The sequence below is a fragment of the Caloenas nicobarica genome, chromosome 16, assembly GCF_036013445.1.
Source record: "Caloenas nicobarica isolate bCalNic1 chromosome 16, bCalNic1.hap1, whole genome shotgun sequence".
In the NCBI taxonomy this organism is placed as follows: domain Eukaryota; kingdom Metazoa; phylum Chordata; class Aves; order Columbiformes; family Columbidae; genus Caloenas; species Caloenas nicobarica.
Window position 1 is genome coordinate 13,624,971 of NC_088260.1, and position 24,288 is coordinate 13,649,258.

At 56.8% G+C, this 24,288-nt stretch overlaps 1 protein-coding gene across 1 annotated transcript in view; it reads left to right on the forward strand.

Annotated features, from left to right (window-relative positions):
- The window catches only part of OSBP2 (oxysterol binding protein 2), a 137,070-nt gene extending 113,274 nt beyond the window's left edge, over positions 1-23,796 (forward strand). Inside the window, exons 4-14 of the mRNA XM_065646246.1 lie at positions 3,895-4,093; positions 5,234-5,351; positions 6,015-6,081; positions 6,432-6,599; positions 11,167-11,412; positions 15,179-15,299; positions 16,469-16,572; positions 16,930-17,025; positions 17,825-18,009; positions 19,842-20,062; positions 20,241-23,796. Coding sequence (XP_065502318.1) covers positions 3,895-4,093; positions 5,234-5,351; positions 6,015-6,081; positions 6,432-6,599; positions 11,167-11,412; positions 15,179-15,299; positions 16,469-16,572; positions 16,930-17,025; positions 17,825-18,009; positions 19,842-20,062; positions 20,241-20,383 — 1,668 coding nt within the window. The 3' untranslated portion in view covers positions 20,384-23,796. The remainder of the gene's footprint in view (positions 1-3,894; positions 4,094-5,233; positions 5,352-6,014; positions 6,082-6,431; positions 6,600-11,166; positions 11,413-15,178; positions 15,300-16,468; positions 16,573-16,929; positions 17,026-17,824; positions 18,010-19,841; positions 20,063-20,240) is intronic.
- The last annotated feature ends 492 nt before the right edge of the window (positions 23,797-24,288 follow it).

A 24,288-nucleotide genomic window follows, 5' to 3' on the forward strand; every position in this document is an offset into this window, starting at 1 on the left:
TCATGTGGCTCCTCTGTAATTGCCTAATTTTCCCCTTATTTACCCTACTTTACTGTTATACCTTACAAACCGTGTTTAATTGTAGCAGGATAATGACAGGTGATCTCCCAGCACATCATTTAAAGCGCTCAGCCCCGGCTAAGCCGGGGACAGCCGGCAATTTCCATCCTCGGTGCCAGTGAGCAGTGCCAAAATGGGTATTTCTGTGCAGGCTGCCTGCGGAGAGAGACCTTGGGAGCAGATAATGAGCTTTGCCGGGCTGGGGAGGTCACGGCCTCTATCTCATTACTTGCCCTTGTGGTTTCATCCTCTTATTGCAATGCATCAGCGTAATAAAAGAAGTCGGCGTGCCAGCTCGGGGCAGGGGTTCATGTGAACTGGCAGGAGGTTTCAGCTCGAAGCTGGGTATGAAGGCGTCAGGGCAGGCTCTGCCCGATGGTTTGTGGCCGTGGTGGCTGCCAATGGGACTTTTTGGGGTGGGGAGAGGAGCAGAGTTGATTTTGGAGCACAAGGTGAAATCGTGGTGCGAAGCGCCCGGAAAACCTGCGGTCTGGTCTCACATCTTCCCGTGCCCGTCCGCGCAGCCCCACGCGGTCCGTGGTTTATGTGGGTGCCCCTGTCGGGCTGGGGGTGCAGGGTAAGAGCACGGGTAGGAATCTGGGGGGACAGGCCCCGGAGCCCTCACTGCCTGCACCAGAGGAGCTCAAAGCGGGGGGACGAGCCGGCTGCTCCGAGCTCGCAGGAGCCGCGTTCCCATCGTGGCGCTGAGGACGTGCAAAGGGCTCTGCCCCGCTCCTGGGGGATCTGCACCCCCTCTTCTGGCTGACAATCCAGCCACTGCAGCTGGGGTGCTCAGGGGGGAGTATTTCCTGAGCCCGGGCAGGTTGGTGTCTCCATTGCCGCGACGGCACCGCTGAGTTGTTCCTGGAGTCACTGATGGCCACAGTTGGAAGTCCCGTGGCTGAGAAGCTGATGCCGTAGCACAAACCCTTGTTCAGAGGTTGCACATTTTTTTTGGCTGAATTATTTTGGCTGGAGCATCTTTCTTATGAGGAAAAGCTGAGAAAGCTGGGGCTGTTGAGCTGGAGAAGAGAAGCTGAGAGGGATCTGATCAATGGGATCAATATCTCAGGGTGGGTGTCAGAGGATGGAGCAGACTCTGTTCAGTGGTGCCCAACAACAGGGTGAGGGGCAACGGGCACAGACTGAAACACAGGAGGGACCATCTGAACAGGAGGAGGAACTTCCTTGCTGGGAGGTGCCAGAGCCTGGACCAGGCTGCCCAGAGCGGGTGTGGAGTCTCCTTCTCTGAGACATTCAAACCCGCCTGGACCGACCTGTGTGATCTGCTCTGGTGACCCTGCGTGAGCAGCGCTGGGCTGGGGGATCTACAGAGGTCCTGCAACCCAACCAGGCTGGGATTTCTGCCTAGCAAAACTGCATGTGATTGCCTCGCTCGCCTCTCATTAGAGCCTTAATGACGCTGCAGATGTTGGAGCCCACCCTTGGGACGCGACCACATTGGAGAATATAGCAGGTTTGCACGAGTGTGGTCTGTGGGTTTGAATTCACTCTGCGCAGTTCAAGGCTGGGACTGATCCTGCAGGAATCCAGCTGAGATCTGTGCAGGGAGAGCAGGCGGGAGCCCTTGGGGATGGAGGCATTAATAATAATAATAACACAAATTTGGGGTCAGGTCCTTCTGTGCTGCAGGTGTTGGGAAGCCAGAGGGAGCAGAGGTGAGAACAAAGCAAAATATCTTTTTCAAGATAATGGTACACTGATTATTTTTTTTTTTTTCCAAAGCACAGACCCAAACTCGTTGTGTTTGTCCGTCGTGTATCTGATCTGTTTGGTTCCTGCCTCTTCCCGTGAGCAGGGGCTCCTCGCGGTGAGGCTGGGGGACGTGGCGGTGTCAGGATGTCACCAAAGGCACATGTGCCCACCCCCTGTGGTTTTCTTTCTTATCCTGGGATACTCAATCCATCTGCTTCATGCTTCTTCATCTAAAATATGAAAACCTGATGGTTCGTGTCACTTTTCTGGTGATTTGTTTCTGATGTTATTAAAGGAAAAAAGTCTTTCCCTGGATGAGACTCAAATCCTGCTCCTATCCAAAGGAGAGGTTTGATGAAGAACTGATGAATCGGAGCTTTTATTGGACAAATCCTGGTAAAATCAGGCCAGGTCATGGAAGCTGAAGCCCTGAAGCTCTTGCTTGACCAGGAGATACCTCGATATTCAGCCCAAATTTAGAGTAACCTGCCAAGAGCTGAATGAATCACATGTGGAATCCAAGTAGATGGAAACATAGAAAATAACCGAGTCCTGGGGATGGTTAGAAGTCTGTTAGACATTCAAAACTCTCTGGTTTTACTCCTTTTGAATAGTTTTGAATTTTTCAGGCCAGCGTTTATCTAAAGAGGACCTCCCTTGCTATGACGATGAGTTGGAGCTAGCCGAAGCACAAGCATAGTTCATTTGCCTGCAAGTTGCCAGCCTGCCTCCAAACTCCTGTAGAATTTCCGTAAAAATCATCTCTTCCTGCCTTTAAATGTAAGAAGTTCAGTGTGTCCCAGCCTGGGAGCAGCAGCGGGGGAGGAGGAGCCCTGCGCAGCCTCACGTGGGACTGGTCGCGAAGGAAGCGGGGAAGCCGAGGGGACTCTGTGTTTCAGTGTAGTATGAAAAATAACCTAAAAATAGAGCTCTGACGGCTGGCTGTCCCTCGTCAGACAATAGAAAGGCAGCTCGTGGGGGCTGGCAGTGTCTTGTCCCTGAGCGGGGGACATGTCTTGCGCCTGGAAATGTCCCACTGGGTGTCCAGCACGGCCGGGCTGGGCGATACGTGCGATCACGGTGATGTGAGGGGACTCGAGGGACTGTGGTGGTGGTTGGTGCCACCAAAGGGTTCTCCTGTCAGCCTGGGTCATGGTGTCCCTGCTGTCCCCTGCCTGGCGGCACAGGACAGGGATGCTGTGCATCCTGCAAAGCATCGCTTGGTGCATCCTGTGAGCTCTCCTTAGAATCACAGAAGGGTTTGTGTTGCAGGGCCCTTCCCAGCTCCCCCAGTGCCCCCCCTGCCATGAGCAGGGACATCTGCACCAGCTCAGGTTGCTCAGAGCCCCGTCCAGCCTGGCCTGGGATGTCTCCAGGGATGGTTCAGCCACCACCTCTCTGGCCAACCTGGGCCAGGCTCTCCCCACCCTCAGGGGCAGCAGTTCCTTCCCTTGGGCTGAGCGTGTGTGCGTGTGTCCCTGTGCCTGCTGGGTCCTGTTCCCCAGAAACAGGCCCATCATGGAGAGGAGAAGCTTCAGGCTGTGGCGAAGGTGCCGTGGGGCCAGGCCGGGCCCTTTGCTGCTCTGTGCGGCTCCGGGGGGCACTGGGCATCTCCTGCTCTGCCGCTTTGGGGCGAAGGGCTCTCAGCTGCCCGTGTCCATGTGGATGGCTCCATGGGCCTGTCCGGCTTCTCTGTGTTCGCAGCACTGCGGATGGAGGCAGCTGCTCAGAATCTCAGGGTGTCTGTGAAGGGCCGGGCTTGACCGAGGTGTGTGTGAGCCCAGCCGGGGTGCGGCGATGGGCCCGGAGACAGGAACGGGCTGCGGGGCTGGGGCACAGCGAGCCGGGCTGCTGCGGGACATCGTGGTGGCTCTGTGGTCCCCCGGCCATTGTCTGCCTTGCAGCCGTCTCCTCAGGGTGATTCGGGTTGGAATGAACTGATTTTAGGCCCTTGGATATGGGCCATCGTGCAAAGCTCTGGGATTGCGTTTTATAAAACCAGGGTCCTGGGTGAGGAGGAGGGCAGAGGTGGGGAATTGGCTCTGGGGTCACCATGTGCCAGTGCTGGCTCCATGATGGGCTGTGCCGGGTGCTGATGTGTCCCTCCCTCCCTTCCAGGCTTGCCGCGATTTCCTGGATTTGGCCGAAACCCACAGCCGAAAATGGCAGCGGGCGCTGCAGCATGAGCGGGAGCAGCGGATCCGGCTGGAGGAGACCATCGAGCAGTTAGCCAAGCAGCACAACAGCTTGGAGCGCGCCTGCCGCGGGGCGCCCGGCCTCTCCGCCGCCAGCACCGGCGTCGCCAGCACCGCCAAGGGTGAGCGCTGGCAGGCACAGGGCAGGGCTGGCACAGGGACAGGGCCGTGCGGGAGCCCCACACGGATGGGGACTTGCTGCTGGGTGTCCCCAGCAGGTCAGCAGGGTTGGGAAGGATGTGCAAGGCAATGCCCTGGATGCCCATGGCTTTTTTTTAACAAATCCCGTTATGCCATAATTATGCCTAATTGCCCTGCTGCTCCTTGCTTGGGGACTTACCCTGGAGAACAGGAGGCTGAGGGGAGACCTTCTTGCTGTCTACAACTGCCTGAAAGGAGGTTGTACCATGGAGGGTGTTGGTCTCTTCTCACAAGTAGCAAGTGATAGGACCAGAGGAAACAGCCTCAGGTTGCACCAGGGGAGGTTGAGGTTGGATCTGGGGAACAATTTCTTCCCCAAAGGGCTGTGGGGCACTGGAACAGGCTGCCCAGGGCAGTGCTGGAGTCACCATCCCTGGAGGGGTTGGACAGATGGAGATGAGGTTCTCAAGGACATGGGGCAGTGCCAGGGCTGGGTTATGGTTGGACTCGATGATCTTGAAGGTCTCTCTCAACCAAAATGATTCAGTGGTTCTGTGGAGCCAGGGAGCTGCAGTGGGTCTCAAAAGTCACTGCAGTTCATGTCTGCTCCTGGTTTTGTAGTGATCTCTGCCACCACAGGAGAGAAGAAAAATGTTTGTAAGTGTAGGGCTGGAAAACCCCACAGCCGGGAAGTCTCTCAGTATCACCTGAAAGACGTGACAGTTTTTTTCTGCTTTTATCCTGATGGATTTCCCAGCAGACAGGGCGGTGCTGGGGTGGCAGCCGCGTTAGTCGCGGTTGGGTGTGCAGTCACGCGTGCCTGGCTCCGGCAGCCCGGTGGCATTTCTGGAGGTGCTGCCCAGCACGGCAGGGACACCTCGTGTGCCTGGACTGGGGAGGAGGACACATGCTGCCAGGGCACGTCCTTGCTGTTGGGAGCTGGAAACTGGTACGGTGTGCTCTCATCGTGGGGTGGGCTGGAGAGGAGGGGACAAGCTGTAAAGGGAGCCAGTGTTGGAGGGGGCACAGCAGGAGGAGTGTGGGCTCTGGGGACAGTTGTGCTTGATGGGTTCTAAAGGGGACCGGCAGCACTGAGCATCTCGAACCCTTTGTGCCGACAGGGAGTGTGCAGTCTGCGAAAGGAGAGGCCAGTGATGAAGATGAAGAGACGGAGTATTTCGATGCCATGGAGGATGCACCAGCTTTTATCACTGTAACCGCAGACCCCAAGCACCACAGGTACGAGCCGCCACCCCAGGGCCATGCGTTGCTACCTGGCAAAACCTGCTGTGGGTGCAGGAGGAGCAGGGGAGGGAGGTTCTGCCTGGTGCTGGGCTTGGGGGCAGCGTCCCCTCCCGCGGGGTCCCTCTATACGATGTCCCCCAGCACATGGCCTGCTCTGCCCTGCACCCCTCTGCGCTTGCACCCCTGGAGCCAGCGAGGCTGAGGATGGCCCCAGCCATAGCGAGGAAGGGCAGACGTCAAGCTTGGATTCTCTGCCCCCGCAGCTGATGTGGGCTCGAGGGGAGCCTGGGCAGGGATGTAGAGGGAGATCCCAGGCAGCACCGGGCAGAAGTGGGGAGCACCTTGCCTTGGTGTGCCCTGACCTGCTCCTACACCTCCCTGGGTGTCTGTCTGTGCTGGAGACAGCTGTGGTGTGAGCCACGGTCACACCGCCGGGCTCGCTGGCAAATGGGAGGCTCTGTGCCCCCTGTCTGGGACACCCCGCGCTGAGCATCCCCTCCCGACACCCGCACACGGCCTCTGTCACCCTGTTACCTTCTCTGGCGTGCTGCAGGGAGATGTTCTGGGTGATGCTGGCTGTGCTGCCCCAGCCCCGGCTCTTCCCTCTTTTTCTCTGCCCTTTCTTATATTCACCAGCTGGTTCTTTCTTCCCCGCAGGCGTTCGGGCAGTAACGTGAGCGGGGCCAGCGAGGGCCACCCCGAGGACTGGAACCTGGAGGACAGTGTGAGTTGGCTGGGCAGAGCGGGAGGGACAGTCCCGGGGCGAGAAACCAGGGGAGAGGAGCAGGAAAGCAGGAGAGTGGTGGGACTCTCCATCCAGGTCCCTCTTATGTCTCCAAGATGGAGCAGAGTTGGTTGCTTTGTTAGCCGTCCGAATACCCTCTTAAGGGAAGGCGGACAGTGTTGGGGGGTAATTACACCATTATTTCCCCCATGCCGTGGAGAAGAGGCTTCCAGCGACGCTCCCCAGCACAAGTGCACACGATGTCTCCTGAGCTGTGATTGCTGCTCCTGGGTCTGGTTGGGTCACGCTGGGTGACCCCAGCTTAGACCTGTGTTCCGTCGCTTCTACAGGTCTTTGAAAGCTCAAATCAAAGCAGCTACAATGAGTCCACTTGCAAAGATCTCCTGCCAAAGAAAAGGAGACGGACTCGCATCCCCGACAAACCCAACTACAGCCTTAACCTCTGGAGCATCATGAAGAACTGCATCGGCAAAGAGCTCTCCAAGATCCCCATGCCCGTGAGTGAGCGTGTCCCAGGCGGGCAGAGAGGGGCCCGCCGACACTGGGGGCTTGGTTTTATAGAATCATAGAACCACAGAATCATTTTGGTTGGAATAGACACTCAGGATCATCGAGTCCAACTGTTCCCCCACCCCTACCACTGCCCCGTGTCCCTGGGAACCTCATCTCCGTCTGTCCAACCCCTCCAGGGATGGTGACTCCAGCACTGCCCTGGGCAGCCTGTTCCAATGCCCCACAGCCCTTTGGGGAAGAAATTGTTCCCCACATCCAACCTCAACCTCCCCTGGCGCAACTTGAGGCCGTTTCCTCTGGTCCTGGCGCTTGTTCCGGGGGAGCAGAGCCCGACCCCCCCTGGCTCCAAGCTCCTTTCAGGCAGGTCAGAGATCAGAAGGTCTCCCCTCAGCTCCTGTTCTCCAGCTGAACCCCCAGCTCCCTCAGCTGCTCCCATCACACGTGTGCTCCAGCCCCTTCCGCACGTCTCTGGGCTGTGCAGAGGGGTTGGGTCACAGTTCCAAGTGGCTCTGCCAGGGACTTTGACAGCACAGCCACCCCAAGCGGGACAGGAACACGTCACCCACTGCCACCCCATCCTGGGGGCTTTTGCGCTGGCAGAGCCCTCTGAAGCCACCTCACCCTGCTCCGCAGCACCTATGTGTCCTCGCTGCTCAGCTCTCTTGACTCTAAGCCTGACGTCCTTCCCTGCAATTTATGCACCCCTTGGAATCATCCATCTGCTGCCAGCGAGCCGGCACGGCCAGAGCGCTGAGCCAGCCGGGTGGGAGGCGGCTGTCGTCAGCAGCACGGGGCCGCAGTGCTAATTGCTGTGTGGGAAACGACTCTGACGTGGGGGCTGTTACATCAGGGACTATTTGAGTCGGGCCGGCTCTTTCTTTGGGACTGATCCCTTCTCCTGTGCTGGCTGTGGGCAGCCCTGCAGTACCCGTGTCCCTGGCAGCTTCTCGCACGAGTGCCCGGGCGAGCAGGGGGAACGTTGCCCAAGTGTCCTCTGCACATCCAGCCGGTGCTGAGGCAAGGAGAGAACCAGGACACCTTGAATCCTTGAGGGTTCGAGTGTCTCACCCAGGGGCTGGAAGAAGAAGAGACCTTGTCGTTGATCCCCTGTCCCCAGCCTGCGTCCTGGGGACACGCTGCTCGGGGAGCAATCCTGCTCGCACAGACAGCACGGCAGGGCCGTGTTTCACCCCAGCGACCCACAATTCCTTTATTTTTCTTGTAAAGAGCCACCTGTTAGTGCAGGAGGTGCTGTGGGGACAATTTGCAGCACTTCTGGATGCTGCTGGGTTTGCTCCTTGGGGCAAAGGCTCCCTGTGAGAGAGGGTTTGCTGGGGGGTCTGTCTGGAGGAACCCCCTCCTGTGAGTGGGATGTGCATGTAATTCTTGCGGGTAAATAACCCTGTGCCTCGTGGACCCAGACGAAACGCTGCCCACACCAAAGCTCCCCCAAACCCACAGCCCTTTTTTCCAGAGCAAACCAGCCCTTTCCAGGCTGCTGGGTCTCCAGCAGGTCTTCCCCAGCCCAATATGCAGTGCGGATGGGATTGGGTCCCATCATAAGAAATCCATTTCCCCCAAAACCGTGAAACTCTGGCAAATTTGAGAGACTTGTGAAGCAGCTGAGGGTGCCTGGGGGTTATTGTGGCGCTGGCTGGCGTGGGAGCAGCTCAGCAAAGCATGAACTGTAGCCCTGGAGCCGTATTCAGGGTCCTTCTTTGCTGAGTAAAGGGGAAGGAGCGTGTTACAGGGGCTGGGATGCAGAATTGATTGTATTTGATCTGTTGTTAAAGCAGTGCCTGACGCTCTCTGAGTAAGAGAGATGAGTTTGTCTCTTCTTTGTGCTATTTCCAGCCGAGATATACAGCCCAGCGCCATCCGTTAGCATTTCCGCAGCGACATCAATATCAGATAAAGGCGTGATGGGTACAGAAATAAACTCAGGACGTGAAATACCAGCAGCTGCCTGGGCCTGGAGAGAGGAAATTTATACCTTCCCTATCAATCAAATCATTCCGGGAGCTGCTGAAGCCGAGTTCAAACCTGAGAGCAATATGTTCTGCTCACATCGCAGCCCTGGTGCCGGCTCAGGGATGTAATTACTCCATATGCTCCCAGGGGTGAGCGGACCTGCTTTCCCAGCACGGCCGTCTCGGTGAAGCATTCAGCAGAGCCGTGGGATGTAGAGAGGGGCTCAGCTGCTCACTGTCGGCTCAGCGCTCGGGATATCTGTACAGATACGGAGGGAGGGAGTCGCTTTGCACCCCCAGCACGTGGCATTTCTTTGGGAGATTCACCCCAAGAGCAAGCAGCCCATGGTAGGGCAACGGGGGATGATTTAATCTCCTTTCAATGGCCACTGGAATCCTCTCTCCGCAGTACATGTGCCCGCGGGACAGAGCTGCCGAGCGAGGGTTTTCCAGCTGCCGCTGCGGTAAATGGAGCGAAGAGGGAGCAGCCGGGCGGGGGGGCTGTTTGAAACGTGGTTAATTATAGTGCAAACCCTTGGTGAGCCTGTTGTACACACTGAGTGACGGGAGTTGCTCCTTCCATGCACTTTGCCCAATTCTTGGCTAATTAAGAGAACTTCTGAGATCTCATCCCCTTCCCCAGGGGATGGGATGGACTGAAAAACCTCTCTGTGCAGTCAACGTGCTCTTTAATTTTTCCTCTGAATGAACAGACCTGCAGCACTGAAAAGGAAGAAAACAACTTTGGGGATTTTGCGTTTGCGGTGGGTTCATCATTCTTTCGCCGTGGCAGGTTCTGTGTTGCTTTTGCTGCGCAGGGCTGGTGGAGACGCTGCAGCTGCCGCCTTTGTTCTGCTGCCCGCGTCTCTCCGGGGGGTTCCCTCGAGCTGCTGTGATTTGCTTTTTTGTGTGGATGTGATGCCGCCCTTTCTACACAGCTCTTTCTTTCTCAGATGCTCTAAGATCCCTGCTACTTAAATCCCCAAGTGGAATGATTTGGAGTTAGTTTTCTTTAGCATGAAACATGTAATGTGGCTTATAGAAGTGGTTCTCCCGTTCTTAAACATCTGCCTCTTCTGAAATATATTTCTTTGTTCTGAACTGAAAAAATGGATTTCCCATGATTTCAAGGCAGAAGACGTGAGACACAGCATCTCCGTCTTCCTTTCAATTTGTTTAATTTCAATTCTTTTCAGAACAAAAAATATTGTTAGAATCAACTGCGGAGGATTTTTTTGTTTGGTTGGTTGGTTTGGTTTGGTTTTTTTTTCAAGAGATGTTTGCCGCCTGTCCAACCTGTCAGTGTAAAGCAAAATTTTCTACTTGACAAAGCAATGACTTGGGGATGGAAATACCATTGGGGTTCCCCCGGACTGGAGCCGTCCCTCCGCCCTCTGCCCCACGGGGCGTTGTGGTTTGGGTGCTGTCCTGGGGCTGCACCCCAGGGGCAGGGACACCCTGAAATGGGGCTTTTCAAGGTTTTCTGAGCAGCTGGGCTATGACCTGGCCTGGGAACGGCTTCGCCGGGGAGCAGCACATCCCAGCCGTGTCTCGCATCTGGCTTGTGGCTGCCGCGGTGCTGGCAGGGGGGTGAAAGGGAGCTGTGCTGCTCAGGCTTGTCTTAGGGGTTGTTGGTGCTCCGTCACTGGAGGGATTGGCCGTGAACTGCCATGTGCACTTGCAGCCCAAAGGGCGATCACACCCTGGGCTGCATCCCCAGCCCCGTGGGCAGCAGGTTTGAGGGGGATCCTGCCCCTCTGCTCTGCTCTGGTGAGACCCCCCTGCAGTGCTGGTTCAGCTCTGGGGTCCCCAGCACAGAACAGACATGGACCTGCTGGAGAGGGACCAGAGGAGCCCCAGAAATGATCTGAGGCTGGAACAGCCCTGCTGTTGGGGTTGTTCAACCTGGAGAACAGAGGAGAGGAGAGGAGAGGAGAAGAGAGGAGAGGAGAGTGATGGTTTTAAACTAAAGGAGCTGGACATGAGGAAGGAATTGTTGCCCCTGAGAGTGGTGAGAGCCTGGCCCAGGTTGGCCAGAGAGGTGGTGGCTGAACCATCCCTGGAGACATCCCAGGCCAGGCTGGACGGGGCTCTGAGCAACCTGAGCTGGTGCAGATGTCCCTGCTCATGGCAGGGGGGGCACTGGGGGAGCTGGGAAGGTCTCTTCCAAACCAAACCCTTCTGTGATTCTATGATATCTGGTTCACTCGTGGGGCTGCCCCCTCCCCAGCACACCTCAGCTGGGAACTTCAAAGCCTTCATGCTCTGGCAGTACGGTTCAGGGAGCACAGCACGTGTTTCTTGCCTTTATTTAATGTTTGTAGTGCTGCAGAGGCAGTGTGAAGGCAGCGTGCCTTGGCACATCCAGCCCCGTGCTGTCCTGGGGGCCGAGGCTTTGGTTCGGCAGTCTCCAGCCACGCCAGATCCCCGGTTCTTGGGGTGCATCACACTGTGCTTGGGGAGCCCAGTGTGCAGGTTGTTAGTGCTGACCAGGGTGCAGTGCCAGGAGAAAAAGGCAAAGAGTGAAGTGCCCAACTTGGCATCTCTCCTGCTCTGCTGATCCCGACTTGTTCCCCTCCAGGTGAACTTCAACGAGCCGCTCTCCATGCTGCAGAGGCTGACCGAGGACCTAGAGTACCACGAGCTGCTGGACAAAGCGGTCAAGTGCGAGAGCTCCACAGAGCAGATGTGCTTCATTGCTGCATTTTCAGTGTCTTCCTACTCGACGACTGTCCACCGCACCGCAAAGCCATTCAACCCGCTGCTGGGGGAAACCTATGAGCTCGACCGGCTGGAGGAGTTGGGTTTCCGATCCCTGTGCGAGCAGGTGAGCTGCTGGTGTCCAGGCAAATCATTCCTTCCCTGAAGGAGACCCAGCATCTCCTCGCTCTGAGCCGTTCTCTTGGCCATGACAGCCAGCGTGTTGCCATTGCCGTTGGCAGGAGCAGCATCAGGCACAGCCCAAGGTATTTTTCAGAGGCAGAGTGTGCCCATCGCAGCGTTGCAGAGCAGGAGGTGGGGAGAAGGGGAGCAGAAAGGTGTCCATCACCTCACCGTGTCTCCTGGCAGCCTGTGTGGGGCTGGGGCTGCTGCCACATCCCAACACTTGAGCAGAAAAGGAGAAACTCTGCTCACCCAAGCTCCCTCCCAGCCACGTTGGTGATGCTGCGAGCTCTGGCACGGTTATCCCTGTGTCAGAATGTCTTTCGGCTGGGTCTCATTTATTTCTTGTTGAACTGAAAATTTTTAGTTCCAGAGCCTGGGGGCAACCCAAGAACCTCAGCCAGCCCTGTGCTCTACCCGCAGAGCGCATCTGGCACACGTCGGTCAAACAGCAGGTCTTAATTAAAAACCTGGAACACTTAATGAGTTGTGACCTGGGAAGAAAATTGACTGTTTAATATTTAGCACACTTGGCTGATCTGTTCTGGATTCCTGGGGAGGGATGGGGCCGTTTCTCGCCCCTCACAGGCAGGACATCACAGTGCGGTGGGCTCTCTGCTCTCCAGGGGTTGTCTGTGCCATCTCAGGGACAGAGCAACCATCATGTCTGTCTGCGTTCAGAAGCATCAAACAAAATCACAAACCTCTGTCGACCTGCAGAGACTGCTGCAGGTCCAGGAGCTGCAGAGCTGTTCAGCAGACCATGTCCTTGAGACCTGTGGGGGACATTTTCTGGGGGGGCATTGCATGGGAAAGGGTCTTGCTGCTGATCTGGGCATGCCGTGCTGTGCCGTGGGATGCTCACAGCAGATGTCAGACATGTGGATGGAGCACTCTGAGAATATACGGTGAGGAGACTCAGGCTTGCACCAGCATCCTTGTGTTGCCTGACATGCTTTAGCTTGTCTCCCTCCCTCATCATCATCTGCTCCAAGCCTTTATACCCAGGTTTGGAGCAGCTGCTGCAGCAGCTGCCGTGCTCAGCCATCAGCTGCTGGCTGGACGTGCACGTGTGGGCAAAACCCACCCGTGGTAACGAGTTCCCAGGCCTGGCAGACTCTTGCAATGCTCTGACTGAGGCAGGAGGGCACCTCCTGTCACCTCCCATCACATCCCATCACCTCCTGTCACATCCCATCACCTCCTGTCATCTCCCGTCTCTCTTGGCTGGGCTGTGAGGGTGAATGGGCTGTGTGAGGTCTCCTGGAAACGTGACCCCCTGCTCATGACGAAAGGAAGGGTCCTGCAGCAGATCATCTCCAAGGTCTATGTCTCTGCTGTCCCTTTGCACCATCCCAAGCTGCGTGCCTGATGCCAGCCGGCTTTGATCGTCCCCGGGATGCCCGTATGGTCAGTCCCAGTCTTGGGTGCTCGTGCCCTGGGCTGCAGGAGCCAGGACGCTGCTGACCAGAGTGTAATGAGCTACAGCTGCCAATGTGCATCCCCCCCACACTGCCCGAATTGGAAGCAGCAGCCTCTCCTGGCATCCCCCGGCACTTTGCTGTGAACGTTGCAGAGCTCAGGTTCATCCCAGCATCACACACACCGACACCGTCCTCGCCCGGCAGCGATTCCCATCCTGCCGCACAGCCCAGTTCCCTCACTGGCTTTGTGCACAGCCCAGAGAAACTGGGGATCTCTGTTCTCCAGCACCTCCCTGGTCCCTGTCTCCCTGGGTTCTCACCCTGCTCAGCCAAGTGTTGTAGGAATTCGATGATTCCTTCCCAGGATGCTCGATCCGTCCCTTAGCCAGCAACACCCTCATCCTCCCGGGGTGCGGTCAGAACAACGGGGGGCATTATTACCCTGATTTGTGTACTGCCGGCCAGCCTTGACCACATCACTCTACCATACGTTTTCTCATTTCTTCCCCCTCTTTTTCACCATCCTCCCTCTTCCGTCCCTATTCCCTCCTGAATAAATAACCTGCCCTGAATTCCTTTTACCAGTTGGTCCTGATTTTCCTGTGTCTGTACCCAAATTTGGCGTTTCTGACACCTCCACATTAGCTGAGCCACAGGCCGGGCTGAAGCTCTTGCTGGCACAGCACACGAGCTTCATCCAAAATTAGACTTACTGTAACTCGGAGCAAACCCACTCCCTTGCAGCACTCTGGAGCCTTTGGTCCATGAGCGCAGCCTCTAAATCTCCCTCCTGGAGCCATCTCAAAGGGCACATTTGGTGACACCGCAGCTTTGCATTTGTGTTTCTTGCCCTGGTTGGCGTGGGCAGTGTGGGACAGACAGACAGACGGACGGACGCCCTTCCCACTGCTCGGAACTTTCCCTGCATGTGCTGCTCAGCCACCGATGTGCCGAGTGAAGCGCTGGTAATCTTGTGCCTGAAATCCAGTTATCCAAATAGGATTTTCTCCTGCTGGTGACAGTGGGATGTAATGGTGAGGCCTTTGCTCTGCTTGTGTTTGTAATCCAGCAGCTTGGGGTGCTCAGCCTGTAATTACCTCGGTGCAATTAATCCCTGACCTGGATGGCGTGGCTGTCGGAGCGCGGTGGTTCCCGGTGACGGGTGATGTGTGCTGTGTTGCGGGGGTGAGCCCCGGTGAGGGCAGAGCCCTCTGGTCAGAGTGTCCTGCCCCCATCGTGGCTTTGCGCGGCTTCTACAGTGCCGGGGAGCATGAGCTCTGTCCTTTCACACATCATCCCTGGGACAGAGGATGCCGGATCTGCTTTTCCAGCCCCATGTGTCTGCAGGGACAAAGCCGAGGTCTTGGCAGGTCAGGTCCATGTGTCTCCGACAACTTGGGGACGTGTGTCCCCTAGGGGTTCCCAGGCTGGGAGTGGGAGCTGCTGCTGGTAGGAGAGGCATTACTGGGATTACTGGTGACCTAGGCTGGGTGTCAGCACATCCCTGTTTCCCAACCAGGATCCCTGGAGAGCAGAGCTGTGTCCTGGGGTCTCAGTACAGCATCATCTCACAGCAATAGTTGCTTGCGTTAAGTTTTTTACAGCTGAAGCTTTGCTAAGACACGAAGTTGCTGAAGGGAGTGGAGCATCTCCCTTATGAGGAAAGGCTGGGGAGCTGGGGCTCTTGAGCTTGGAGAAGAGGAGACTGAGGGGTGACTCATTCATGGGGATCAATATGGAAAGGGGGAGTGTCAGGAGGATGCAGCCAGGCTCTTCTGGGTGACAACCAGTGACAGGACAGGGGCAATGGGTGCAAACTGGAACACAGGAGGTTCCACTTAAATTTGAGAAGAAACTTCTTCCCGGTGAGGGTGCCAGAGCCTGGCCCAGGCTGCCCAGGGAGGTTGTGGAGTCTCCTTCTCTGCAGACATTCCAACCCGCCTGGACACCTTCTGTGTAACCTCATCTGGGTGTTCCTGCTCCGGCGGGGGGGGTTGCACTGGATGAGCTTTCAAGGTCCCTTCCAATCTGTGACATTCTGTGATTCTGTGTGTAATGAGCCTTAGAAAACCCTGGCAGGAGCTCAGTGCACCTCCTCGTGCTGCTGGGGACCTCACGGGAGGTCACCCCAATGCCCAGGAGAGACTGAGGTGTTCAAGTCAGCGGAGCGTCCTTAGGGCCGAAGCTGGCGCGGAGCCATCACCTCTCCTGGGAGTCACACCACGATGGCCGAGCGCTCTCCGGTGCTGGTGGCCGTGACCTTACGGCTGTTTCTGCTCTCCCCAGGTGAGCCACCACCCCCCGGCAGCCGCCCATCACGTCTACTCCAAGCGAGGGTGGACGTTGTGGCAGGAAATCACCATCGCCAGCAAGTTCAGGGGCAAATACCTCTCCATCATGCCACTGGGTAGGTGACTCGTGCCGGGAGGATCAGGGCTGGCTTTTTATCCTGCACTGCTTATGTGATACCCCAGAGGTTAAAGCGATCTGCTGATCCCTTGGGGTCACGCAGAGCTCGGTGAGTTCCACCCTGAGCAATGTAGGAGTGCAAATTTGTGCTCCCGATCACAGACAACCCTATGATAACTTGTCTGTCTTGGAAACAGAAGTTATACCAGCTGCAAAGGGAGACAGCTTTGCTTGCTGCTAACACCGTAGAGGCTGTGCTTTGGAAATACCCTGCTTGCCCATCAGTTGATTTCTGCTTGAATAATAGTTAATCATGAGCTTGCTGCCTGTTCTAACCCTCTCTCTGGCAGCCAGGTGCAATAAGCTCCATTATTCCAAGGTTTTATTTGTCTCCTGCCTGTCCCTGTGCTGGGCAGCACGCTCGGGGCTGGTCCTGCCTGGGCTTCTGACACTGCGAGACAACCAGGCAGCCTGTTTCTGACCTACTTTAAAAATGAGTGATTTGGGGGGCACAGGAGGAGGGCAGGGGCCCTGCAGGTGTTGCAGCTCCTCCCTGCAGCAAAGCACAGAGTGTGCGGCGAGGGATGAGGCCAGACGCAGCCCTGCCAGGGGCGGATGATGAGCGATGCAGGTGGAGGGGCTGGGTCAGCTCTGGGGATGAGCAGGGTGCTGGGGTGTCATTGAGGGATGGAACAGCTCTGCTGGGAGGACAGGCTGAGAGAACTGGGGTGTTCAGCTGGAGAAGAGAAGCTCCGGGAAGACCTTAGTGCGGCCTTTCTGAACTTAAAAGGAGCCGATAAGAAAGATGGGGACAGACTTTTGAGCAGGGCCTGTTGTGATAGGACAAGGGGTGATGGTTTTAAACTAAAGGAGGGAGATTCAGGCTGGACATGAGGAAGAAATTGTTGGCCCTGAGGGTGGTGAGAGCCTGTCCCAGGCTGCCCAGAGAGGTGGTGGCTGAACCATCCCTGGAGACATCCCAGGCCAGGCTGGACGGGGCTCTGAGCGACCTGAGCTGGTGCAGATGTCCCTGCTCATGGCAGGGGTGGCACTGGGGGAGCTGGGGAGGGCCCTGCAACCCAAACTGTTCTGTGATTCTATGATTGAACCCCAGGGCAGCCCGGCCATCTGCCAGTGCTGAGCTCGGGGCTGCTCCTCTCTCCGCAGGCGCCATCCACCTCGAGTTTCACTCCAGCGGGAATCACTACGTCTGGAGGAAAGTCACCTCCACCGTGCACAACATCATTGTGGGCAAGCTCTGGATTGACCAGGTCGGTGACTGTGGGTGTGAATTGATGGGTCCTGCCTGGCTCTGGGGAGGGGCAGGGGGCTGGAAGGGCACTGCTGGGGGTCCCCACTGTACCCCTTCCCTGACAGGGACACTTCTTGGAGCTCTCAGAGTCTCTTCCCAAGGCCAGCAGCTCTGTGGGGCAGAGTGGTCACATATGGGACGGGTTTTACCCTGCTGCCAGTGAGCCGTGGGGCTGAGGGGGTGGCTGGTGTAGCGGCTGCAGCCGGAATCAATGCTGCAGCTGGTGTCGGTTTGTACCTGCACGAACTACAACTAACGTCTGATTTGTCTTCTTGCAAAGTCTCTCACTCGCTGTGGTTCTGTGTCTTCCATCTAGTCTGGTGAAATAGAGATTGTTAACCATAAGTCAAAAGATAAATGCCAGCTGAAATTTACCCCCTACAGCTACTTCTCCAGGGACGTCCCCCGAAAGGTGCGTATCCAGATTTCTCCCTGCTCCTTGCCACCTTGCGCGGGGTGAAACCTGGCTCTTCCCTCTAAGCCGGGCTCACAGAGTCCCAGTACCATGGCAGGGACAAGCCCCAGCACAGGGCCGAGGAGTCACACTGTCACGTCTGATGGGCTGAGAGAGTTGGGGTGTTCAGCTGGAGAAGAGTAGGCTCTGGGGAGACCTTATTGTGGCCTTTCTGAACTTAAAAGGGGCCAATGAGAAAGATGGGGACAGACTTTTGAGCAGGGCCTGTTGTGATAGGACAAGGGGTGATGGTTTTAAACTAAAGGAGGGAGATTCAGGCTGGACATGAGGAAGAAATTGTTGCCCCTGAGGGTGGTGAGAGCCTGGCCCAGGTTGGCCAGAGAGGTGGTGGCTGAACCATCCCTGGAGACATCCCAGGCCAGGCTGGACGGGGCTCTGAGCAACCTGAGCTGGTGCAGATGTCCCTGCTCATGGCAGGGGGGGCACTGGGGGAGCTGGGAAGGACCCTTTAACCCAAACTATTCTCTGATTCTCTCACTCTGTGTCAAGCCCATGTTTCGGCTCTCCATGTGCTGGAGCTGTAGCACTGAGACCTGGAAAGGGTTGGATGTTGTGTAGACCCACCTGCGTGGTCAGGATGATCCCACACTCCCCCTGTACAGCTCATGTCCAAGGACATGCAGCACCAGGCCCAGATGCTCCAGTTGGGGCACCTGGAGAAGGTTCTGCCCCCCCTGCACCTCTCCCTGTCCTCTGGGCACTTCCAAACACCACCAGAGCCATGTTCTTCTTCCAGGTGACAGGGGTGGTGAGCGACGCTGACGGTAAAGCCCACTACGTCATGTCCGGCACGTGGGACGAGAAGATGGAGTGCTCCAAGATTGTGCAGAGCAGTCACGGCAGCACCAGCACGGAGGGCAAGCAGAAAACTGTCTATCAGACGCTGTCCCCAAAGGTCCTGTGGAAGAAGTACCCCCTCCCGTGAGTCCCCCCTTGCGCGGGGTGCTGTGCTTGGGGTGCCACAGCCGGACGGGGATTCAAGGTGTCACCCTGAGCCCCACGGGGTGCAGGGGACTCGTGTCCTCAGCCTGAGGACATGGGAAGGGAGCAGGACTTTGGTGGCTGTGTGGCTTTTTCCAGGGTGTGAGCAGGAAGCAGGAGAGGAGAGCAGGTCTCTGCAAGGGGACGGTGGTTTGGGGGACCTTTGCAGGCAGGTTTTGGGCAGCCAGGGTTACTCGTTAGGTTTTTTTGGGCTGCTGGCCATGACGGGGAGATGTGTTGGATGTTTTGTCTTGCTGGTGTGTCCCTGGACATCCTGTCCCAGCAGTCACTGTAGCACTTCGGAGACCAGTCCTGTCGATTCTTACCCACAGCTCTCAAACTGGTCTCCAACCGTTAGTGGTGTTGTCCCCAAAACAGAGTCCACTCAATGTGCAATAAGCCAAATTTTAGCACACAGAAACAAGATGTGTTTATTACAGAGCTGCGCAAGTCTGGATGCTGGAAAAAAGCCAGTGCGCCAGAGAGAAAAGTGACAGCCATTATACACAAAATGTTGTCACTCCATTCACAACCTCAGGGCAGTCCTGAAGAGCCAATTGGTTACACATTCGCATATTCGTTACACAATCATTTTAGCCTATAATGAGCAATGTTCAGCTAAAGGACACTTTATCAAATAGATATGCATTAAAACAAGACTGAACTTGTTGCACAGGCTCCAGAATGTCTAAAGCTGCAAGCGCAGTAGTCTGTAGTTTCTGATTTGGTGTTTTGTAGGTCCCTCTTTGTTAGACGAGCAGACTGACCTAAAAGTGAGAGCATTTACATACCTTTAGGTTAGCAATTGCCGACAGGATTCATTCTTTTAAGAGGTAATGATTGGTCCCTGCTTTGGAGACGCTCTGTTGGAGCATTCCCCGTGGAAAGTGTCCTCCCCTTGGTGCCACCAGTTCTGCAGCTGGGGATCCAGCGGCTCCCGGGTGACACTGTTTGGTGTCTCATCTGGGCAATACAGCACTTACGGTTCATAGGCTTGGCTTTTAGCTGCCCGGTGCGGAGCCAGCGGAGAAGAGGTGTCTGTTCTCCTGTGAGACGCCCATCGAGGCATCAGCAGCATTTCCACTTTGAGGGTGGGAGGCTGTGCTCCCCACGGGACCTCTGCACGTCTGGTTTGGGGCAGCAGGAGCAGCCTCGGTGGGGCTGGGTTGAGACGCGAGGCTGTGAGGGGCTGGGGAGCTCTGCTCGGGGTCAGCAGCACCTCCACTGTCCTGACCAGGGCTCTCCGACTCTTTCTGGTGAGACCTCATTTGGAATATTGTGTCCAGTTCTGGCCCCTCAGCTCCAGCAGGACAGGGAACTGCTGGAGAGAGTCCAGCGCAGCCACGAAGATGCTGGAGGGAGTGGAGCATCTCCCGTGTGAGGAAAGGCTGAGGAGCTGGGGCTCTGGAGCTGGAGAAGAGGAGACTGAGGGGCGACTCATTCATGGGGATCAATATGGAAAGGGGGAGTGTCAGGAGGATGCAGCCAGGCTCTTCTGGGTGACAACCAGTGATAGGACAAGGGGCAATGGGTGCAAACTGGAACACAGGAGGTTCCACTTAAATATGAGAAGAAACTTCTTCCTGGTGAGGGTGCCAGAGCCTGGCCCAGGCTGCCCAGGGAGGTTGTGGAGTCTCCTTCTCTGCAGACATTCCAGCCCGCCTGGACACCTTCCTGTGTAACCTCATCTGGGTGTTCCTGCTCCGGCGGGGGATTGGACTGGATGAGCTTTTGAGGTCCCTTCCAACCCCTGACATTCTGGGATTCTGTAGGGAGAACGCCGAGAACATGTATTTCTTCTCGCACCTGGCCCTCACGCTGAACGAGTCCGAGGAGCGCGTGGCGCCCACGGACAGCCGGCTGCGGCCCGACCAGCGCCTCATGGAGAGCGGCCGCTGGGACGAGGCCAACGTGGAGAAGCAGCGGCTGGAGGAGAAGCAGCGAGCCGTGCGCCGGCGGCGCGAGGCCGAGGCTGTGGAGGCCCTGGAGGAAGGTGAGATGCTGGGGATGCCTGCAGGGACCGGGCGCCCCTCGCCGCGGGAGGGGCGTGCGGCGGAGAAACCCCCTGGGTTTGAGGGGTGACGGAAGGACCCGGTGTCAATTTGGGCGGGTGAGGGAGCGCGGGGCTCCCCGGGACACGCAGCCCTCACCCTCTGCTTCTCCCTGGCCAGGCAAGGACTACGAGGGCTACATCCCGCTGTGGTTCGAGCGCAAGGTGGATGCCGTGACGGGGGAGCTGATCTGCGTCTACAAGGGCGGTTACTGGGAGGCCAAGGACAAGCAGGACTGGAGCATGTGCCCCGACATCTTCTGAGCTGCCCGGCTCGCGCCGGCGTGGCCGACCCCGCGCCTCGGTTCACCGGGACAGACAGAGGGACAGTGGGGACACGCTGGCGGCGTCCCGCCGGCAGTTCACCGTGCAAACACACACAGCGTCAATACGTGCGGAAATTTGAAAAGCAAATCTCAACAGGGATTCCAAACCTATTTTTTTATGCACTAATAAATAGCATCCTTTTTTTTTAATGATGGCTTTTTCAGCGACTAAATAGGAATGAGGACACGTGGATCTGGTTTGTTTTTAGCCGAACATATTTATTGCTATCAGGAGTTGCTGCCTATATCTTTCAGCGCCTCGGCTTTATCGGCTGAGACGTTGACTTCCAAAGATACTCGCGTTGTGGGGATGCCGTGCATTTGTGTGGGCTCTTTTCTTTGACATTATTTTTTTTCCCCCATTTGTGCGTGGACTTCATGGATGTATTCTTTTTAAAAAAAAAGGCTGTTCTTGGTTCAGGTTCGTTCGAAGACAGACAAAAACAACCTTGTGTCCTGCTCAGAAAACTGTCTCCAGGGGCCATGGTGCTTGATCCTGGAGGTTCTTGGTGGTTCCTGCAGTGCCCAGTAACACCAATTAGGATATTTCAGCTTTTTTTTTTTACCCTTTTTTTCTTTTAAGAAGCGTTTGAGCAGATTTCCCACAGTCTGCCATGTTTAGTCAAGGCTTGGGACTGTCTTTAACACGATGCTTTGTGAGAGTGATTTGAGTGAGGTTTGGTTTGGTTTTCCTGCAACCACATCCAAAGGAGGAAACGGCCTCGCCGAGGCCAGGAGCACCTGGCAGACCCAGAGCGCAGCGGTTTGCAGAGCAGCGATGCTCCAGGCTCCGCGTACCGGCTCCCCCGGGCTCTCTCCCAGGGGCTGGCAGAGCCCCGACCCCGGTGCCAGGTTTGCGGCAGCATCTCCCCGCAGAGCCCGGCCTGACACTGCGCAGGAGGAGGGAGCGATGCTGCGGTGCTGCTGGGATGGAGCATCCCTGGGGTGGAGCATCCCTGGGGTGGAGCGTCCCTGGGATGGAGCGTCCCTTGGATGGAGCGTCCCTGGGATGGAGCGTCCCTGGGGTGGAGCGTCCCTTGGATGGAGCGTCCCTGGGATGGAGCGTCCCTGGGATGGAGCATCCCTGGGATGGAGCGTCCCTGGGATGGAGCGTCCCTTGGATGGAGCGTCCCTGGGGTGGAGCGTCCCTGGGGTGGAGCATCCCTGGGGTGGAGCATCCCTGGGGTGGAGCGTCCCTGGGATGGAGCGTCCCTTGGATGGAGCGTCCCTGGGATGGAGCGTCCCTGGGATGGAGCGTCCCTTGGATGGAGCGTCCCTGGGATGGAGCGTCCCTGGGATGGAGCATCCCTGGGATGGAGCGTCCCTGGGATGGAGCGTCCCTTGGATGGAGCGTCCCTGGGATGGAGCGTCCCTGGGGTGGAGCGTCCCTGGGATGGAGCATCCCTGGGGTGGAGCGTCCCTGGGATGGAGCGTCCCTGGGATGGAGCGTCCCTGGGACGGAGCATCTCTTGGATGGAGCATCTCTGGGATGCAGCCCGGTCCTGGGTCTCCCACCCCTGTGTCTTCCTCATGAAGCCAGACAGGTCTGGGTGCATCCCCCAGTGTGGGGGGCACAGGCCGAGCCTGGGGGGGTGCCTGGTGCCCGGCTCTGCTCGTCATCCTCCTCTGGGGCTGGTCTGTCCCAGGAGCAGTTTCAGGTCACTAAAACAGCCTGAGCACGGGGCTGGGGGAGCCCCATGTCACTGCTCACCCCTCTGGCCCCACGGGAGGTGCAGAGCGAGCCCTGGCCATGTCAGCGAGGACCGGGAGCGATCACTTGGGTACTGGCCACCAGAGGGTGGCAGGACCCCGAAGATGGGATCTGCTCGGCCAGGGAGCGTCAAGGAGACCTGGGCACCTGCGTTTGCTCCATCAGATCTCATTTTTAGTGTCTTCTTCTCCGGGTCCTCATCGTGTCACAGTGACTGCTGCCTCCCGCGGGTCAGAGGCCGCCCCCAGCTGGACTGTCACATCCACCTTGGAAGATAATTAGCAATAATGAACTTTGAGGCAATGGTAACTGGAATACCCAGGCTGCACATGGGACACTTACACAATCAGGTTCCTCAACCATCTGTCTCCTCCTGGTCGGCTTCTCCAGCACCTCCGTACCCGTGATTTACAGCAAACCTACGTGTGCAGTAGCTCTAGACCTTGTACGGCGTAACCGTAGTGAGTGACTGTTGGAGTGGCAACACCCACTGATTCACTATACCCTTTAATCTTATTTATTTGCTTCTAATTTATATATATATAAATATATATAAAATTATTTTGCTTAAATTTCTATGGTACACAATAGATGAAAAATAATGAAGACAGAAGTGTCTGAGTTTTTGTAGCACGAGTACAATTCCCCGAGGCAGGACATAGGGGTGATGGAGTAATTACCAAATTAGAGAGGCAACATTTTGCTCCAGAGCTGGATGCGGTAGCGTTCAAAGATATTTCCTTCTAGAAACGATGCATTTGAAGGGCGGCACTTGATATCCCCTGTGTTTGGGATGCTCCGGGCTGTGTCCTCCCGTGTCACAGCAGCTGATCGGCCTATTTGCTCCTTCCCGACCCTACCTGGAGGTTTCCCATCGCTCAGTAAAGCTGCTGCAGCTCTTAAATGATCCGAACGGCCACACTTGCTGTGGGATGCAGCTGGTGAGAGCTGCCGGGTGTCCCGGCCCAGGGGCGTGCGGATGTCTGGGCTTTCCCCTGCCCGGGGAGCGGAGGATGCTCCACGCTGAACCTCGGTGCCGCTGCTTTGGTTTGTGACGGCAGCCAGAGTTGTCCTGGGGGGTTTCGTTCCACTTGGGGACTGAATCAGGTTTGTAAAATGGGCCAGAAACTGAGCTCTTCCAAATGCCTTATTTTCCTTGTTTGCTTTGTCAATGCAAGTGTCACCCTGAGCTTGGCGAGGTGACAACGTCCTGCCTGGGCTGTCCCCAGGTCAGAATTGAGCGTTCCGGCAGCGGAGCCGAGCAGGGAGCGAGGTGTTGCTCAGTCAGTGGTGGCACCAGGGTCCTGCTGGGCTCTGGGACCCCAGAGGTCCCCTCTGATGTGCCCCCATCCCTGTGTCTGTCCAGAAATCACCATCACAGCCCCTGCACAGCTCGGGGGAGTGTGAGGAGCACTCCCCAAAACAGAAATCCCCCCTTTTTTAGGCTAATTTTAAAAATCACTCTATCTTCCAGAGATCATCTAGCAGCAGCACTTAACCAGAGCACCATCTCCTGGTCTTTCTGTTCCCCCCCAGAGGATTTTAATGTCATTCCACTGTAAATGCTGTTGAATGTATTTCTTTTTGAACAATATATTGTGAGTGATCCCTCTTCTCCTACACGGTAATAAAAACTTGGATTCGGGAGTTTTAAAAGCCGCGGTGCTGAGATGGTCGCTCGCTGCCCAAGGCTGCAGCTGGGGGTCCTGAGGAACCCCCAGGTGGCTGAGCTCTGGGGGCCTGGGCTTGTGACGGGTGGCAGGTGAGGCGGCCAGGGAAGGGACCACGGAAGGTGGCCCAGAGGAGAAGGGAGACGCAGGGGAAGAGACGGGGTGATGGCCCAGGGAAGGTTGTCCAAAGGAGGAGGTTGCCCAGGGGAGGAGGGCGATGGGAGGTGGCCCTGAGGGCAAGGAGGTCCAGGGAAGTGGTTGTTCAGGGAAGGAGAAGGATCAGGAGGGAGGTTGCCCGGGGAGGAGATGGTTGAGGGGGAGGAGGGCCAGGAGGGGAGATGGCCCAGTGGAGGTTGTCCAAGGCAAGAGATGTCCAGGTGGAGGTTGCTTAGGGGAGGAGGTCCAGGAAAGCAGGAACATGAGAGGTGGCCCAAGGGCAGGTACCCATGGAAGGAGGTTCTT